Genomic DNA, 19248 nt, shown 5'->3' with positions numbered 1-19248 from the left:
GAGCAACACGAAGAGGGAGGAAAGAGAAAAAGAGCGTATAATAAACGGATGTCCGGATCCTGAGGGCTCGTGTGTTCACGCTGCGCTGCCCATCAGAGAGAAAGAGAAGCAGAGGCTGAGTGAATGATCGTCCACAAAGCTGCACTTCCTCTTTCTTCCGCCGGTTTGTTTGTCGTCAGAGCACATCTGTCCACTCACTCAGAAGCCTGCACACTTCCTCTCTGATGCACGAGGGAAGGCGTTCATAAGTGTGATTCTTCTTTCCAGGATTTGCTCAAGAGTTGAAGAAGAAAAAGGAGACTTCACATCCAGCTTCAGCTTGAAGAAAATCCAAGAGGTGATGCTCAAGGAAGGTGGAGAAGCAGACACTGCAATATCCTCTGTCCACAAATAAAAAAAAAACATCCAGGTTTATGATGAGTAAATCTTACGTAATGCAGATCAGAGCCGTGCTGGACGTTCAGCACCACGAGCTGCTCCTGGTACACTGAAGCAAACTGATGCTCTCTCAGTCGAGCTGCATCCCCTCACGTTTCCTCCCTCCCTCTCCTCCCTCTTTGCGTTTAGCTGCCTCTGACCTAGTTCCCGCCCCTTTGGAGGTCTTAATAACTTAACCTGATTAGAGGCGATGTCAACATGCCCGGAGCCCAACGCAGCCAGTAAAAGCCTCAGCAGCAGCAGCAGCATTACACCATCAGTGCATCACACTGACGTACACATACATTCAGTTACACCACAAGCAAGGAAAACATTTGTTTTTATTGATGATGCATTATTATTATTATTGTAGTATGACGCACATATATTAGAACTATTAATCAGTTAATTCATTATTACATTACCCACCAACTATTTTAATAACTGATTAATCGTTTTGAGTCATTTTTTAGTTTAAAAAGTCTGATTTCAGCTTCTTAAATGTGAATATTTCCTGGTTTCTTTACTCCTCTCTGACAGTAAACTGAATATCTTTGAGTTGTGGACAAAACAAGACATATAAGGACGTCATGTTGGACTTTGATCAACATTTTCTGACATTTTAAAAATCAGACAACTAATCGATTAGTGGAAACATTATTGCCAGATTGATGACTAGTTAAAAAAATTGGTCCAAACGTGAAAACAGGTGGAGGCTCCACTTGTTTTCACGTTTGGACTTATTTTTCAACTGGCAAGATTGTGACAGCACCAATATTTTTTTTTTTTTGCAATTTTCACTTGCAATATTATTGCAAAAAACACCATAAAGAATCTGCCATGAAATCAGGTATTTTAGGATGCAACAGCTCCAAAAATATCCTGTAAAATCCTGGACAGACTGCAAAGTGCTTTGAGTGCCGACAAATAAAAACGTTAATCTCGCTTTAGTTGTCACGTTGACATGAAACATCCTACAGACGCATTCTTTAAAACCTTTTTTCTTATTATTTTAATAAAAAAATGTAAAGTGGTAGAATCATATTTCCTTCAAATCATGTATAAACAGTTTAAAAATGTATTTTTCTGTATCACTGTCATTATTTTTCTACATCATTTCTACGTCTTTTCTTACATTTTATTGCCACTTGATTGTTTGTACATCTGCATGTTTAAACGCACCATATGTCACCCAGTCTTAGTGTGAATTAAATTGATGTGTAGGTTAATGCACAGCTCTAACTCCCCCTTACACACACACACACACACACACACACACACACACACACACACACACACACACACACACACCGTATGTACACTGAGAATCAGAGGGGCAGTTTAAATGAGATGGCTGTCGCAGAAAACACACTCGATAATTCTCCTTCACATCTGGTCGAACCATCTGTGCTGCAACAACATGATGTCAGATTACTGCTCGCCTCTCTCTCTGTCTCTCTGTCTCTCTGTGTCTCTCTGTGTCTCTCTGTGTCTCTCTCTGTCTCTCTGTGTCTCTCTGTCTCTCTGTGTCTCTCTCTGTCTCTCTGTGTCTCTCTGTCTCTCTCTGTCTCTCTGTCTCTCTGTGTCTCTCTGTGTCTCTCTGTGTCTCTCTGTCTCTCTGTGTCTCTCTGTGTCTCTGTCTCTCTCTGTCTCTCTCTGTCTTTCTGAGGGGCTTCTCTAATTACTCACAGAGAATTGTTTGTTTAATGAGCTTTGACCCAGAACTCACCCTCCTCTACCCGACTACACCATACAGCCATACCATTTTCTTTTTCTTTTTTTAATCTTAAATCATGTGTGCTTCTGTACAGTAACTGCTCGTCATCTGTCGACTATTTTACTACAAGTTTATACATTTTCTCCAGCTTTCTACTCCAGGCATTTTACCCAAATGTGTGAGTCTACGTCAGATAAACTGCAACATAAACAGAGAGAGTCTGATGGAATCATGTGAGGAGAAAGTTTTGAATATGATCCAAACAAAAACACTTTTTAGTGCAGGCATATTGTGAGAAAAAATGAGTGAAGCTTAAACTATGCAACAGAAAATTATTCATTTATTGATAAAAGTTTAAAAGTTCCCTCTGTAATGAATATAAGATTCTTAAAGATGAAAGTGACAGGTCAAAGGTGTTTCTTATTACTTTTTATCATTTAAATTAACTTGTACACAAGACAACATTAAATGGTACTAATCCATATAAATGTTGGCTTTAAAGCTACTGCAAGGAGTTTTTAACTGGTTACGACAGAACTGAACCCTCTATGTGGACAACGGACAAGAAGACATGCAGAATTCATTTTTAAAGGTATAATCTGCAATATTTTCCTACAGACTCATATATATTTAATATGACTGACTGTCAGTGTGTGGCGGTGTTTGTACCTGCAGAAATCCTGCAGCCCTCTGCCTGTATTTCCTTATTTTTTCCTCAATGTTTTGCTGCTCAGGACATTTCACTGAGCCAAAATGTTGTAATTTGATGTCCTGGTGTGTTTGTGAACAGCTCGGACAAATCCTACTGACTCTACCTTTAAAAGGGTGTCAATGGGAAACTATGGCATCACCAATTTTAGTATTTTTCAATGCTTCATAGACTTTCGATATGTAAGAAATGACAAATTCATGATACCAGAAAGAGCCTCTGTTGCGGGAGTCATTTCGTGTAACGTCTGTAATCTCCAGGGAGCCGTTTGCGTCTCTTCATGTCACTCAGGTATGAAAATCAAACAGCTGTTATGAAACAGAATTAGGTGTCGTGTTACAAGTGACTGAACATTCAGGACATTCATCACTCATCCAGAAGAGATGGTCACATGCTGCCTCACGGAGACACGGCTGCATCTGCAATATTCATAAAACAGGGTGTATATATAGCACCTGAGAGAACCCCTTTAATCAGTCATCCATCAGCTTCTGCTGCAGGAACAGTCCCAATACATGCTGAGCTTGTGGATTATTTAGAAGAACTGAACGTAGAAAAATCTGACAAACATGTTGTGTTACGCTGTAACATGTTGACGGGCTCACGACACACCTTTACCTCTCCGCAAGAAACTCATTCACTCACACATTTGTTCCTGTCTTTTTTCCATTAAAGGAAAAATTCACCACTTTTCATGCAGATGTCCAGTCAGTGTTGACGGTAAATGTCCACAGTTGAAGCAACAGATTTCTCAGTGTTGTCTCAGTGTTGCTGTATGGACAGGAGGTGAAATTGTGCCAGAAACTTTGCTCTAAATCAGACTACATACAAATATCACGACTTTACATTTTCAGTTTGTGCATGTGCATACACAAGTCCAATTTTGCATGCAAGTGATACACCAGGTCCTTCTCGTTGACTTTTGTTGAGTCACGTGACCTTTGTCACCGCTAACGTTGTGAAATCGTCACAGTTTGGTTTGTGTTAGAAACCAAAACTACTTGGTTTAGGATTTAGTTTTTTTTTGGTTAAAATGTGAATTTATGTATGTGACTTAAGTAACATGACATGTGATCTGAGTAAAGTACGTTGTGTGAGTTTAAACATGTCAGCACTGACTTTTCACAGGACATGAACTGTCCATCCATCCACTCCTCCTCCTCCATACATCACCTGACAAGTTTTTCTCTGTGACATTTGTGTGTAAAATGACACAGTGCAAGTCAGTACAGACCAAATGATCTGAAATGACACGTGAAAAGCAAAGCAGAGCCCAGGCTGCTTCTCTACATATGTGGGGAAAACAGTTGATCAGATTTTCATGATTAAATGTTAAATATGATGTCATTTATTTGGCAAATAATGTCTGTTGACTCATCCAGCAGACACAGAACAACACGATCGGGTAATGGGTCTAAATCCAGAATTCACTCTCCTTTTTGCTCCATTTTTGGTCTCCACCAACTCCTGAGGGAAACATTTAGCAGATAGATGTTGCATTTTCTTAACCAGTGAGTCTAAAACCGTATCTGTCTGTGTTGTTTGGTGCTGAGCAGGTTGTGTACAGTTTATCACAGCTTGTTTGATGGAAACACTGAAAGTGAAGCAAACAGTAAATATCTCAAAAATACTTCCAAAACTCTCAGAGGGTTTAACAATATGAGCGACACCTTTCACATTACACAAAGCAATCTGAGTTGTTAATAGCATAAAATATTGTTTAGTGGAGCTTTATGGTCTCGCAGCTTTATTTTTGGAGCTACCACTTTACACACACAATGATGTGTTCTTCATTCTGTAATAAACAAAGAAATCTACAGCAGGACTATTGAGTTTTTTGTCCCTCTTGTATAACTGTGTCTGTCCTGATCTCACTTGTGCTGCCCTTTTTGTTTCTCTCTTCTTCTGTCCCCTCATCATCTCCCTCGTCCTCTCTCTCTCTCTGCCGTCTGCCTAATTAGCTGACCAATCGACTGGACAGTTAAGGTCCTCGCTCGGACATCAGCTGTGTCCTGCTGGTCACGACTCCCCAGCACAAATTAATGAGTTGTATGGCTCGGATGAGTGGATGGTGGTGGTGGAGGGTGGAGGGTGGAGGGTGGAGGGTTACCCAATCGTGGCTCTGCCCTGCAGTATTGTGACATCAGAGTACTTTGGGGTTTTGTAATGCAGTGATGTCAGAGCAGCTTCCCTGACTTAACGAGTTGCTGAAGGGCCCGACGAGACGTCCGACCGGCTGCAGCCGGCAGCGGGAAACAAGAGTCGACGTGGTGTGTAAGAAAAAAGATGAGAAAAGAAACCAAAGAACAAAAAGATAAACAACAACTATATCCACGTTTTCTCACCACTTAACACAAAAATATGCTGTAAAATACACACAACGCTGTTCAGGATGCAATGATTCTGCTCTTTTCTGTCGGTCTCTAAATAGCATCCAAAGATGATTAGACATACGTTAGGTTGATGAGTTGAATTAAAACGCTGACAGTGGCAAATTAGAAAGAAGTGTTCCTTTAAAATATTGATGCATCAGTGTAACATAAGAGTGCACTGATTCAGATGGCCTGTGTCGGTAAAAAGCTGAGCAGTGTATCGATATTCTCATGAGGACGCGCAAAAGTTTCATTTTTGACATCAAGGAGCCGCCGCTGTAACTTTCCTCCGTCTCCTCTCTCTCTCCTGTCTCTGCCTGCACTGCTCTCTCGCTGGACGCCTGCTGCCTCGCTCATACAAAACAAGCGCTCCCTCCTCCCTCTCCCGTTTCTCCTCTTCATTTCCTCGCAAGTGTGAAATAAATTTATGCTTTATACAAAGGATGAAAAAAAAAAATCGTGCCAGACAGCAGCGTACAGAGCCACAAGTCTCCTGACCCACAGAGACGTCAGTAACACGTAGCATCACCGTTCCTCCACACCCCACTTCCTCTACACGGTCAAATTTAATCCAAACAGATTGCAGATGATCATCTTAATGCAGAAATGCATTTCAAACAGTTTTAAAGTTTGTTCAAAGATTCTCATTTAGGCTACAGGATCTCATTTACACATGAGACTCAGAATAAGATGTTAACATCACTGTAATGTCTCCTTCTCTCTGTCTCTGCTGTTACTGGATTTAATAAAACTATCAGGATTTCTTCTTGCAACTAACAGCACTCACAGCCACAAATGTAGCATTAATACAATCAAAATGTAAAGATTCACACTTTGTATTGTATTGTATTGTATCATGACAGGGCTGAATCTTATTGTAAGAAATCGTTGGCTATTTAAAAATTTCAAAGATGAATCGTATCACTGAACAATCAGGTATCAAGATACGTATCAAATCATCTCCATCATAAATATTATAAACAAAATCTGTTATATTCTTTTTCTCTTCCTTTAAGCTTCACAATGATCAGCAGAGCTAATAATGGCTAATAGTCTTATATAACCAATAATAAAGAATATCGTGTATTCAAATGAAATATTTACAAACCTCCTCTGATTATTAATTTTGTATTGGTAGACTATAACCCTCAGCTATAAAACAAACAAAAAAAAACTTTTAGAAACACATCATCAGAATATAATAATATAAGCTGAGAGGCTCAGAGTTAATTTAGTTTGAGGATTATTAGTTTCTAACATGATTTATTGAACATATAAATGACATTAAATGTGCCTTGAAAACACATGAAAGAGTCGCTCAGTAACAACAAAGCAAAACACCGCTGCCTCCATCACACAGGAAGGAAGTCGATTCAGAGAGACATCTGGTCTGTCCATGTCCTTCTGGTGGTTACATATTCACCCCCCGACCCCCACTTTTCCTCCCTCATTAATTATCCAATTAGTTCTGTCATTAATTATCCAGTGAGATCATCGCTCGTTATCGAGAGAGCGGCTGATTATTCAGCCCCGAGGAACAAACATCAGCTCCAACGTCACATGCCGATATTTTCCATTGAGCGACATCGAGCTGATACACAGAACACAACAGAAAGAGAGACACACGAACAGGCAAACATGGACATGCACACACACACAACATACACACACCACACCACACACAGCAGTAGTGGACTCAGCTGTATGCGGTGTGGCATGCATGAGGAAGGGCACTATAAAGGGATTTTACCACGTTTTCGCCACTAGAAGGGTGATATTGAAGGCACTTAACCCTCTATATTACCCTTTTTTCCATTAGAAGTGCACTTTAGAGGGCACTATACCACATTTCCTCCACTGGAAGGGCCCTTTTTAGGACACTTTACCATGTTTTTTCTTCTTGAAGTGCACTTTAGAGGGCACTTTACCATGTTTTTTCTTCTTGAAGAGCACTTTAGAGGGCACTTTACCATGTTTTCTCCACTGGAAGGGATCGATAGAGGGCAGTTTATTACGTTTTCTCCACTGAAGAGCACTTTAGAGGGATCTTGACCATGTTTTTTACATATGAAGTGCACTTCAGAGGGCACTTTATTATGTTTTCTCCCCTGGAAGGCACTATAGAGGGCACTTTACCACATTTTATCTGACATAGGGGCTCCAACAGGGCACTTTGCTTCATTTTTCAAACACTGAGGGCACCAGGATCACCCCTGCTGCCCACTTCCCCTCATTTCCGCCAGTGATGCACAGATAGGTAAAAGATAAGTGATCACTGACCGGATGGCGAGCAGCTCTGTCTTGTCTTCTGGATCTTCAGGATGATCTCCTGTTGGCGAGGAAACAAGGAACATTTTATCTTTCTGACATTATAATATCATTTGTACATTTTAAACAGATCAGACAGCCTGTTAATGAACCTTGTCCCTCCTGAGCCTCCATATCTCAGCTGTATAATGAAGTTCTACTCACGTCCGCTGATCTTGGCGCTGACCCTCTGTGCCAGCGCGCTGCTCTGAGCCAGCTGCTCCCTGAAGCTCTGGCCCATGTAGTAGTCGATGTCGTTGGCCCTCAGCAGCTCCTCGAAGGCCTTGGTGGTGTCCCCCAGGTGCTGGGTGAGGATGTTGCACACGCCTCGACCCTCCCTCAGCCGCTGGCGGAGGTGAGACAGCTCTCTGGCCTGAGCCTTTATCAGAGTGTCGAATTTACTGCAGAGACACAGGAACAAGTGTTACTGAAGATCTGCACTTAAGTACAACTTCTGTTACATCACTCAAGTATTACTCAAGTACAAGTAAAAGTAATGTTGCTTCAATATATTAACATAAACTGTATGAATGAATGATTAGAATTAAAACGACACTCTGACGTCTGTTTCCTGGTTTCTGACTGCAGGACTCTGCAGGCTCACTTGTTGGAATTCCTCAGGGGTGTGTGTGTGTGTGTGTGTGTGTGTGTGTGTGTGTGTGTGTGTTGTCGGTCGGCTGATTGAGCCTCTATATGACAGAGCTGAAGCTTCACTGTAGCTACAGTTTGGTCACACATGGCAAATGGGACAGCGTGTTCCCAACCTCGTGTTAGTTAATCCCTTCGCTGTGACTGTCAGGTCAGCTGAGTTTACATAAAAACATCTGTGGTCACTTGATTGACACGGACTGATACTGACGAGATGTGATTAATGGGTCTCTGTACAGGCTGAAGCAGATCAGAAACAGGCAGGAAAATCCTTATTTTTTTCTGTTCTAGATACAAAAGTTTAGTTCTGATTATCTACTAATTCTATCTTTAAGCCACAACAAATTATTATTTTCAGAATCGATTAGTAATTGCTTAGTTGTTTGGTCCATAAAATTCCCAAAGTTTCCCAAAGTTCCAAGATGACGTCCTCAAATGTCTTATTTTGTCCACAACCCAAACATATTCAGTTTACTGTCAGAGGAGGAAAGAAACCAGAAAATATTCACATTTAAGAGAAATCATGACTCAAAATGATTAAGCGGTTTCCAAAAACGTTGTCGACTGAGAGTCGTGTCAGATATCTTGTTACACACCTGTATGATACAAATGAAATGAAAATATGTTTGAGCTTTAAACTGCTGTTAACAAATATAACACAAGAGTATAAAGAAAAAAAATGGATAACATGTATGATAATCTGAAGTTTTAATCAGAATTAGAGAATTAATAAGAATAAATAAAATATTATATTAAGTCTAGTGTAAAGTATTTTAAAAGGTGAGTTTTTGGCTAAGACTAAAAACATTTCCTGTCTCTTTCTATTTCTTATTTCTCTTTGTTTCAGTTTTTGCTCTTTTAGTTTAGTTTTAATGAACTAGAATAAGATTGGTTGCAGCTCTGTCCTGCTGTATTTCATATGAAACAAATTTCTAAATAAAAAAGATCATTTTAAGAAAGTAAACTGTAGTTTGGTGTCTCTCACCCCGGCCAGGTTGCAGACTTTGCGTCCTCGCTGACTGACTTTTTGCCTCCTTTCCTCAGCTGGTCCTCCAGCGCGTCCACGCGGGACACCAGCTCCTGCAGGCCCTTGTCTGGGTGAGGGTGACGGGGTGAAGCCAGAGGACCTCCGTCGGACGACTGCCAGCCCTCGTCGTCCTCCGCCCCGCTCTGGGAAGGAGACGCCTGGAAGGACCAGTTGACCTTTCGGGGGGTGGAGGGCCCGTAGTCGCTGGAGGTGGAGAGGGAGCGCAGGCGGCTCTGGAGCCCGCGGATCACCGCCTGAGAGCGGGACAGCTGGGAGCGGAGGTCCTCCACGAGCCGCTGCAGAGAGGACTCGTCTCCGTAAGCGGAGCTCTGGGTGGCGGTTTTAGTGAAGGTGGAGCTGCTGCTGCTGGCAGGCCACCACTGAGAACCACAGTCCAGAGACGTACACATCTCCAGATCATCAAACTCTGAGGGGGAACATCAGAACACGTATTCAGCTGATTCTACAGGTTCCAGAGGAGGAAAAAGTACAAATACTCTGTACTCAAGTAGAAGTACAGTAACTATTCATTAGAAATCAGTCCAGGATTTCACAGGCCTTTTGAGGGATTGTTGCAGCCCAAAATGCCTGATTTCAGCTTTTCTAAAAAGATGCAACGCATGTTGTGATGTTTTTAGGTTTGCAAATAAATAACACGAACAGGTGAAAAGTGCGAAAAAAATATGATTTTGTAATTCTGTAAAAATTTTTTTTTTTACTGTAAGTCATTAAAAATCAAAGGAAACTTGTTCCAGGGAGAATGAAACCACACACACCACCAAAAAGACTCAAGATCACAAAAATTCTAACTAAATATGCTTCAAATATAAATGAAGAAGTTCACTTGGGGGGTTTTCCACTGAGAAGCAAAATCCTTTTTCAGTTCAAATTCAAAACCAGAACAAAACTAAAAATACATAAACACAGAGAATAAATAATGATAAATAATACATTAAAGAGATAAATTAAAGAAGAAATAAAATCTACTGAAATATTATAGTTTAAACTGTGTTTTTAGCTCAGTGTTTTAAAGAAAATATGTATAAACAGTTAAATATGTTAATGTACTGATGCTGCTGTCAGACTGTCCTCTGCTGCCCTCTGATGTTTTTCTGAAGAACTACAACCACAGATCAGGACCTGCTGTCTCCTGGAAATTTATCAATATTGTAAAGTTTTAAATAACTTTAACAATCGGCAAACAAAGATGGTTTTAGTTTCTGTGAGAGTAAATTTAAATTTAAGTCCTGAAAGACATCAAACAGTCCTCAGACTCTTTAACACTTTTACTTATTTATGTGAAAGAACAATACAGGAGTCACGTCACCATTAATGGAGAACATGTGCTTGACTGGCAGGAGGAAGATTTATACGTTCTATGTATTTATTATGAGTGTTTTTATGAGATTGTTAGATTAGAACATAAATTTAAAAATTCTAATTTTAAGTATTGCACTATGAAGCCTTTTGCATAAATAAATAAACAACAACCAAAAAAACTTTCTTTTAAATTTCATAATAATCTAAATGAATGAATGTTAAAACTTTTCACAGCTGAGTGCCACAGAACCCTTGAGAACCACAGCTGTAGACGTTCTGTAACAGTCAGACGTACCTGGACTGCTCGTGTCTTCCCTCTCGGCCTCGTTCTCACTTCGACCACACGTCTCGTAGCCCAGGTCCTGCAGGTCCACCTGGATCTGCTTACTGTCCTGCTGCACTGCTGTCTCCGCTGCGCACACACACACACACACGCACACGCACACACACACACGCACACACACACACACACGCACACACAGAGGAGAAGAAGAAGAAGAAAGTTCACTCCAGTGTTCCTGTGTTTTTAATCTTACAGATTTAGTTGAATTCGTGAGTCGTAGGTGTTTGGACTCACTGAGCAGCTCTCTGTAGTCTTTGAGCTGCTCGGCCTGAGCCTGAACCGTGGCCTCGGACACCATCAGTCTCTCCCGCAGCTCTTTGCTCTTCTGCTGCAGACGAACCGTCTCCTCGCTCGTCACGGAGGACGCGGCGCCCTGCTGCTGACCGGCGGACAGCTCGCCGTCCACGCCAACCTGGAAACAAACAGGAAGAGAAACACAGATATTTGTTTGGAGTGTTTACTTTTTAGGATAGCTTTATTTATTTTATTTTAACCCTTTTACTTTTGTTTATTTTAACCCTGGCCTTTTAATCATCCCCAAAGTTAGAACACAGATTACACACAGATCAAATCATGAAATATGTCACAAAAAATCACATTAGAGAAAAGTACAAGATATTAATATAAAAGTTGTGAAGCAGAACTTCGTTCTCCTTCTTTTCTCTCCCATGAATCATCTCAAGACCCCTCAGATTTATTTTCTGACCCTTTGGAGGTCCTTGACCCCTTTGTTGAGAAGCACTGAGCTTACCTACTGACCTTCATCATCATTTTTAATAATCTAATAATGTGTAATATAATCACACTACTCAGTACACTCAGATAATAATACTTCTGTACTTTTACCTAAGAAGGATTTTAAATGAATGACCCGTGGCTCCGCCTACCTGCGAGGACTTGCCGAGCGGCTGCAGAGACTCGGGTCTGTTGGACGTCGTCTTCCTCTGCTGCTCGTCTCTGATCTGGACGTTGGTCTGAGACAGAGACAGCTCGTTGTCCCAGGCGTCCCACAGCTCGGAGCTCTCCTCCTCCTCATCTTCCTCCACGCCTTCTATGGTCACATCCAACTCCTCCTCGTCCTCTTCCTCGTCCTCTTCCTCGTCCATCACCTTCTGTCCATCACTGTGTGCCCGGTCAGGCTGCAGTCCTTCACTCAGCTGCAGCTTCAACTCTCCGTTCTCTGCCTGCAGGCTGAACAGAGCTTTCCTTTAAAACAGACGGAGAGAAAAAGGTGGTTACAAATGACCTGCTGGACAAAAACAGCTTAATGCATCTTTAAGTTTATTGGATGAGTCTGATGTTATTCTATATTTTTCTTATTGTCAACAAACAACAACCAAGAAAAGACTAAAATAAACAATGTGTTAGTTCTGACTTCCTGTCTGTGGCTCTCAGCTCTAAGCTCATTGGTTCCTATTGAAGATGTAAATAACTGAAAACACTTCAGAGATACAAAATTTCATCTTTTCTTTAAAAAAAAAAAGGTTCCTCAAACAGCTGCTCACTGTAACTGTAACAAACAAACTATTTTTTTTTCCGTTGAAGAGCACAGCAGGACATTGTTTAGCTTCCTGCACCAGTTCTCCTGCTGCTTCTCCAAACTGAGGGCGTGTCGACCGCCATCTGCTGCAGGTAACACACTGACCGTGGAGAAGAACCTCATACAGCCACACTTCTGAAGGAAAACCTGAACTGTCCCTTTAAATAATCTTCTCACCTCATCTGGGACAGCGAGGAGAAGCCGGCCTTCTCCAGCTGAGCCTTCAGCTCTCCCAGCTCTCTCTCCACCGCCCTCTTCTGCTCCACCAGCTGTTTGACCTCCACCAGTCCCTGACCTTCAAACAGCAGATCCTGGGACGGAGTCTGTCCAGACGGACGGACGGACGGATGGACGGACAGACACACAGACACACAGATAGACAGAACTGTTCCTTCAATACAAATAAAATCAAACAAAATGATGATGCTGGATCATCTTTTTTTCCCTGCCTTCATTTAGTTTGAAATGTACGAAGCTTCTAACATATATTTATTTTTAAGTTTTAAAAAAATATTTTGACCACTTTGTAGCTGTTTCAGAGGAAATTTAGTATATAAAGTAAAATCTTAAACTCCAAATCTTCAGAATAATAATCTGTATGTGATGTGTTTGTAGTGACAGATGGGGATCAGGCATCAGATGTATTCAAACCTTGGTGTTGGCCACAGACGGGACCCTCAGTTTGGACTCCTCTTCATCGACGCTCTCTGTGTACTCGCTGTTCAGATCATCATCAGCCTCGTCTTCATCCTCTGAGCTCAGTTCTGCAAGAAGCAGAAAAATAAATTCACGTTTCTACCATCACAGAAACCTCTTTTCTCTCAGCTTCAGTTCTCTGTTGACTTTGTGCGATTCAGCCACCGTTCTACTGAGTGTCACACTGAGAACACATCTGGTTCTCTCTGGAACTGCGGCACATTCTTCACTTTCGTCATGATGTTGGTGATTTGTAACGCAGCATCCACTACGCCTCTGAACTCAACACCGTGACTTTAACTGAATCCTCAAACAAACAGCTTCTCGTTCACTGGTGATGATGGTTCGATGTTATTGTGGTTAAACTTCAGCACAATTATTACAAATCAGAACTGATCTGTGCAGGATGAACTGGAGCACTGGGTCCCAACCTGGGGTCTGGGCCCCATCAAGAGGACGGCAAAAATCACAGGGGGTCCAGAAGGATTTTTTTGTTTGTTTGTCATCTTAACTAAAAACAATTAATACAAAAGTCTGCACAACTATTTATCAGGGATGTAACAATATACTTAATATCTCAATAACAATGTTTCAATATCACACTGAACTCTGACTATATATATATATATATACATATATATATATATATATATACATATATATATATATATATATATATATATATATATATATATATATATATACTGTGATATTACATTAACAAAATGCAAAATACATTTCAGTTTTATTTTTTTTATAAAAGAACTCCTGCATTGTTTTTGTTTTGTGGTTCAAACATTGATTGCCAAAGAAAATTCATGTCAACTTTTTGCACGTGCTCAGCTCGTGGCTGATACTTTTATTTTATCAAAGAATGAAAGCAGAAGCACCTGAAGTTAAAAGGAAAAAACTTAAAATTTATACAGATAAAAAATGCTGCAAAAATATCAGATTTATTGTCTGATAAAGGATTTTTTCTTCTCGTTTTCAGCTTTTCTTAGGTAGACAGTCGGGGAAACACTGGACAAATAAGACTTTAAGGAAGTTTAAAATGTTTAACCAGAGAGGGATTATGGGTAATCTGAGACTGAGAAATGTATGTGGGGTTGTAAATTGTTGCCCTGACTTTTCTTAAATGTACAGGTCGGGATCTTATCAGAACCGTATTTATTTTCTCGAACCATGTGATCCTCTGTGTTACACTGACACTTTTAATAATCATGGCTGTAGCTCCGACAGAGGACACACGTCATGTCTTAAGTTTTTTAAGTTCTTTTTGAAGCAGTTTTCGCTCTAAAAGTACAGACAAATTTAACAACTTTTAAAGGGTGATATAGTTAATTCTTATTTATTGTAAATGGTGCTGTTTTAGGCAAATAAATTAAATTTATTTAAAATAAAAGGAGGGGATTTAATGTTTTTCCACAATAATTATTGTGGAAAATTCTTTTCATTCAGATCATCATGAAGGGGCAAAGATTACTGTCACATGAATAAATATAACATGAGTTTTAGGGCAACTGGTCAAACACTTCTTGGGTATTTTGGCTTATTATTTTTGTATTATTTGTATTCTCTATGAACTGATATTCATTTATTGGTGTGAGGTGTGTTTTGCATTATAACTGTGGTAGAGTGGAGAGGGACCGATCTCGTTCCTTTGAAACTTCAGTTACTGACTAAAGTGTTTGTTTTTGGTGACTGAGTGTGTAAATACATGTTGAAGTGTGCAAATATTCAAAGTTAACAGTTACTTCAACTGTAAAAACCATGAAAACCTCCTAAAATCACACATGCATGATGTAAATGCTGCAGATTTATTTATTGAATGACTTGATTACATGTTTAGGTTCGAAAACGTATGAATAAAATAAATTTTCATAGCCTTTATGGCATCTGTGCAGACACACATTCTTCATTTTTATGATCAACAATAAGAAAAAAACATTCATACTTACTGTGCTCCAGTGTGACACTCGACTTTATGATAATATTCATAAATATTGAACCACAGAGATCACTGAACTGATGGCTGCTGAATTGCACAGAGTCTCATAAAATCACAAAAAGCACAAATCTAAACATTTTCTCCGTTAAAGAAAGAAGCTGTAAACTAAAAGAATCAGAATCACAGAGTCAAAGTGGAATGTGCTTCAGTTTTCAGATCGGTCAGTAAAACAAAATGTGAGTTTGGTTCAACCGTCACACAGTTTACAGCATTCAGAAACTCACTCAGGCTGCTGAACATGCAAAGACACACACACACACACACACACACACACACACACACACACACACACACACACACACACACAGACGTACGTTAGGTCACATATTATTACTGCATACGAAACCAAATATTGTGGTAAAATACAAAACATTTACATCTTCATTTAACAAAGTAAATGATGCGTTGTGCCAAACAAAATATGACTGAACTGTTCAAATCATATTTTACTGCACTGAAACATTTACAAAACAATTAAACTTGAGGAAAATTCCAGATATTTCTGAACCGTGCAGAAGCTCTGAGAGACAAGAGAGGAAGGTGATCCATTTCATAGATCTGGTCTCAACTGTCTTCTCTCTTTAAGAACAGGTGGAAAAAGTTTTCTTGGTGATTTATTTTTCTTTTCTTTTTGTCAGGATCATTTTTCTTCATGTGTTTACTGTAGCAGGACTGATTTTGGCCACCAGAGGTTGACACAGGACTAATAGTCCTTCACTTAATAAAACGATCCTGGAAAAACTTTTTTTTTTTTTCCACTTGTTTAAACACGTTAAGAGAGGAGAGAAAATAATGTAGATTAAAAATTAGAAAAAGAATCACCAGAATGATTTTTTTCTCATTTGCCTCTCAGGGTTTCTGTAGAACTGGCCTTCATTCAGGAACAGAGGGGTTAACGTGAGGATCACTGTTCCAAAATGGTTTAAAAAAAGGTATGTTGTATTTACAAAATTAACTTATAAATTTATAATTACACGCAATTTTCAGACTTTAAGTCCCTGATGGTGGAATCAGTGTTAAAAGATCAACATTTGATTAAAATCAGGAAAATAATTATTAGTATCTAAAAATTATTTCATGTATTTTTTATTTGGTTTTGATTTTTGATGTATTTTGGAATAGACCTTCACCCATCTTCAACCGAAACAACACACAGTAAAACTGAAAAAGTTAAGAAAAGGATGCAACAGACTGTAATAGATTTTTGAAATTTTGATCCCAACTCAAATTCTTAAGTTTTGAAAAAGTTTTTACCAACTTCTGATCTTTAGTTGAGATAATTTATTTTTCCTCTTTCAATAAAGTTAAAGCTTTGAATTTTAGAAACTCAGAACATTGTATTTAGATAAATATTGAGATATTCACTGAAGTGAAAGTAAATGATAACATTTAAATATTTTCAATTAAAATTTAAATGTAATTTTTCAGGCAGAAATTATCAGCAAAACCTTTAGTTTCTTTGAAAATTCAGAGTTTGAGTTGGGCTCAAACCTCAAAAATCTGTTGTGTTGCCTTTAAATTTTAAGCCTTTTTTTTTTTTGTTACAGTGCATTAGTTCATTTCCCACCTCGCTGTTTGTGCAAGAGCCTGAAACACACAGAATTAAATGGCTATCATTTGTTAGGCCTTTTAGTTACAGTCGTGATCGTGTTCATTATCAAGCTGAAGCACCGAGGCACAAACATGGGGAAAATATTCTTCTTCTTGCCTTTTAAAGATTTTCTAAAGAACGATGTAAAGTTTGACAAGTTTGAATGAATATTTAATCCAATGACGTTCAAAAAGAGGCAAAAAAAAGACTTGTGCTGTTTGTTAAGGGATTATAAACATCTAATGTCTCATTAATGAAACACATTTCTGTCATCAGTGTTAAGAAGCGTGCAGACCTGAATGACGACTGCTGAAAGAGGCTTGATTAGTCCATCACTGGTTACAATATAAAAATGTTCAGTGTTAGTATTCACACCCAGCAGGTTCCCAGTATGACCTCCACCACCAGCACCACCAGCACCACCAGCACCACCAGCACCACAGCAGCAGGACGCTCCACACCACAGTCAGTGCCCCCTGTTGCTTTGGGGAGTTGCAGTTACAGATACTGTCCCATGCTTCTCTGATGCCCACCTCCAAACTCAGGCTGCCTGCTGTTGGGCCGGTCTCGGCCCAGGACGGGGCCCCTGGCTGGGGGGCCGTCCTGCTGGACCAGGCTCTCCCTCAACTCCTGGACCTCCTGGGTCAACCGCTCCACCAGCGGGAGAGCGGAGGGCTCCACCATCTGCGTCTGGAGGTCCTAAAGAACAAATGCAGACGATAACATGTATACACAGACATTCATTAGTAAGCAGCATATATACAACGTGTCAAACGTTGGTTGGTTTTATAAAAGATAAAAAGCTGCAGCTGCGTGCCTGTTGCCTTTTATGTCAACTAATATTGTTCTCTGAATCTTCATAGTCTTCATCTTCAGTCATATTGTGGTAAATACTGCATTTTAAGGCCTTTATTTGACGCAGGCTCGTATTTGAGACAGGCCTTTATTTCTAATTTTCTCTGTTTGATAAGTATAATTGTTCATATTTTAGAACAAAGCCTCGTTTTGATCTGCTCCTATCTGCCCTGTTCAAGTTCCAGTCTAGCAGTCGTTTCGTCGTCCTTTGTTGCACCCTTTTACTTCTCTGAATGATGACGTGAAAATGATGTTTTCACATCACAGATAATTAAAGAAAGCCACTGAAATGCGAGTCTGACTGGTAAAACATACTCATACAGGCTTATATTGGAATTAAATGTGGTGCACTGAAGTGAAAAAAACAACAAGATACAGTTTAGCTGAGACATTAACACACATAAACCCAGAGTGACTAAAATCAGACGATAACACAAGATGAGAATCCAGTAGTTGGTATACCTATGATATGACAACCATCAGGAGTTTATTGACCCTTGTTTTTCCCCAGGCCTGTATTTGGGACATGGCTTTAATTTGTCTCTATTGACCAAGTCCCTGGCTATTATTTGAGACCAGGCTTTTATTTAGGGAAATATTATTTTGGTGACTGTATTTTCTCTCTCTCTCTCTCTCTCTCTCCCCCACTGACCCTGATGATCTCCTCCTTCACATGCAGCATCCTGGTGAGTGAGTCCAGCCTGCTGGTCTGACTCCTGCTCAGCTCCTGGCTCTCCTTCTCCCTCCTCAGAGCCAGACGCAGCTCCTCCTGGATGGCCTGCAGCTCCACGGCCACGTCCGCTCCCGAGTCCGACCTCGACCCGACGGCTGAGCTCAGCTGTCTGCGGAGCTCCTGGAGTCTGGCCGTCTGCTCGCTCATCACCTCACCGAGCCGGCTCGCAGAGTCCTGCAGGGAGACGGTTATCAGTTTTTACATATATGACTTCACACTGAACCCGAGTGTTTCTCCTCTTAGCTCCTCCTTTCTACCTGAATGTACTGGTCTCTGAAGCTGACGGTTCTGAGCAGATCATGGACCTGCGCCTGGTGCTCCTGCGCCTGGTGCGTCCGGTCGGCCAGCACCTCCTGGAAGAGGCGGTCTTTGAGCTGGAGGCGGACCTTCAGCTCTTCCAGGACATCGCTGGGAGCTGATTGGATCTGAGCCAATAGGGAGGAGCGCAGGTCCTACAGGTAAGACAAAAAACACAAATCAACAGAACAATTCAGCCAACAGAGTGGTGATGACAACAATCTGTCTCTAATGCACGATGCAAAGCCAGTCTGCACTGTTCAATGTGACAATAAAAGAAAGTTTTATTATCAATTTCCAGTTAGGGGATCAGTCTTTTAGGAAAATTCCATTATTTTCCAGTCCTGGTCTTTTTCTGCAGTTCTTAATTTAAAGATGAGGTATAGATTATGACTGTTTCCTTTAGGTCACTTCCTGTGTCACTTCCTGTGTGTACCTGGGCCTCCTGCGTGCGAGCGTGCAGCGCCGCCTGTAGCTGGCTGATGATGGCGTCTCTCTCTCTCAGGATGCAGCTCTGCCTCTCTTCGCTCTCCTGCTGCTGCCGCTGGACGCTCCTCGAGGCGTCACACACCTGGTCCAGCTCCAGAGCTTTACCTCGCACCAGCACCTCCAAGCTCTGACACACACACACACACACACACACACACACACACACACACACACACACA

General features: G+C 40.6%; 1 protein-coding gene across 13 annotated transcripts in view; it reads right to left on the bottom strand.

Moving 5' to 3' along the window:
- Positions 1–19248, bottom strand: part of pde4dip (phosphodiesterase 4D interacting protein) — a 125459-nt gene that overhangs the window by 15359 nt on the left and 90852 nt on the right. For all 13 annotated transcript variants that reach the window (XM_084723814.1, XM_084723816.1, XM_084723813.1 and 10 more), the window contains 12 exons: positions 19017–19196; positions 18541–18735; positions 18203–18457; positions 17229–17394; positions 13052–13164; positions 12578–12723; positions 11748–12066; positions 11095–11272; positions 10813–10929; positions 9156–9624; positions 7688–7923; positions 7496–7544 (listed from right to left, as the gene is read on the bottom strand). In XM_084723814.1, the coding sequence (XP_084579940.1) occupies positions 7496–7544; positions 7688–7923; positions 9156–9624; positions 10813–10929; positions 11095–11272; positions 11748–12066; positions 12578–12723; positions 13052–13164; positions 17229–17394; positions 18203–18457; positions 18541–18735; positions 19017–19196 (2423 nt within the window). The remainder of the gene's footprint in view (positions 1–7495; positions 7545–7687; positions 7924–9155; positions 9625–10812; positions 10930–11094; positions 11273–11747; positions 12067–12577; positions 12724–13051; positions 13165–17228; positions 17395–18202; positions 18458–18540; positions 18736–19016; positions 19197–19248) is intronic.

This window comes from Lutjanus erythropterus, chromosome 7 (genome assembly GCF_056507025.1).
Source record: "Lutjanus erythropterus isolate fLutEry1 chromosome 7, fLutEry1.hap2, whole genome shotgun sequence".
Classification (NCBI taxonomy): Eukaryota; Metazoa; Chordata; class Actinopteri; order Lutjaniformes; family Lutjanidae; genus Lutjanus; species Lutjanus erythropterus.
The sequence above is the reverse complement of the archived record's forward strand: the minus strand, read 5'-3'. Positions and strand labels throughout refer to the sequence as shown.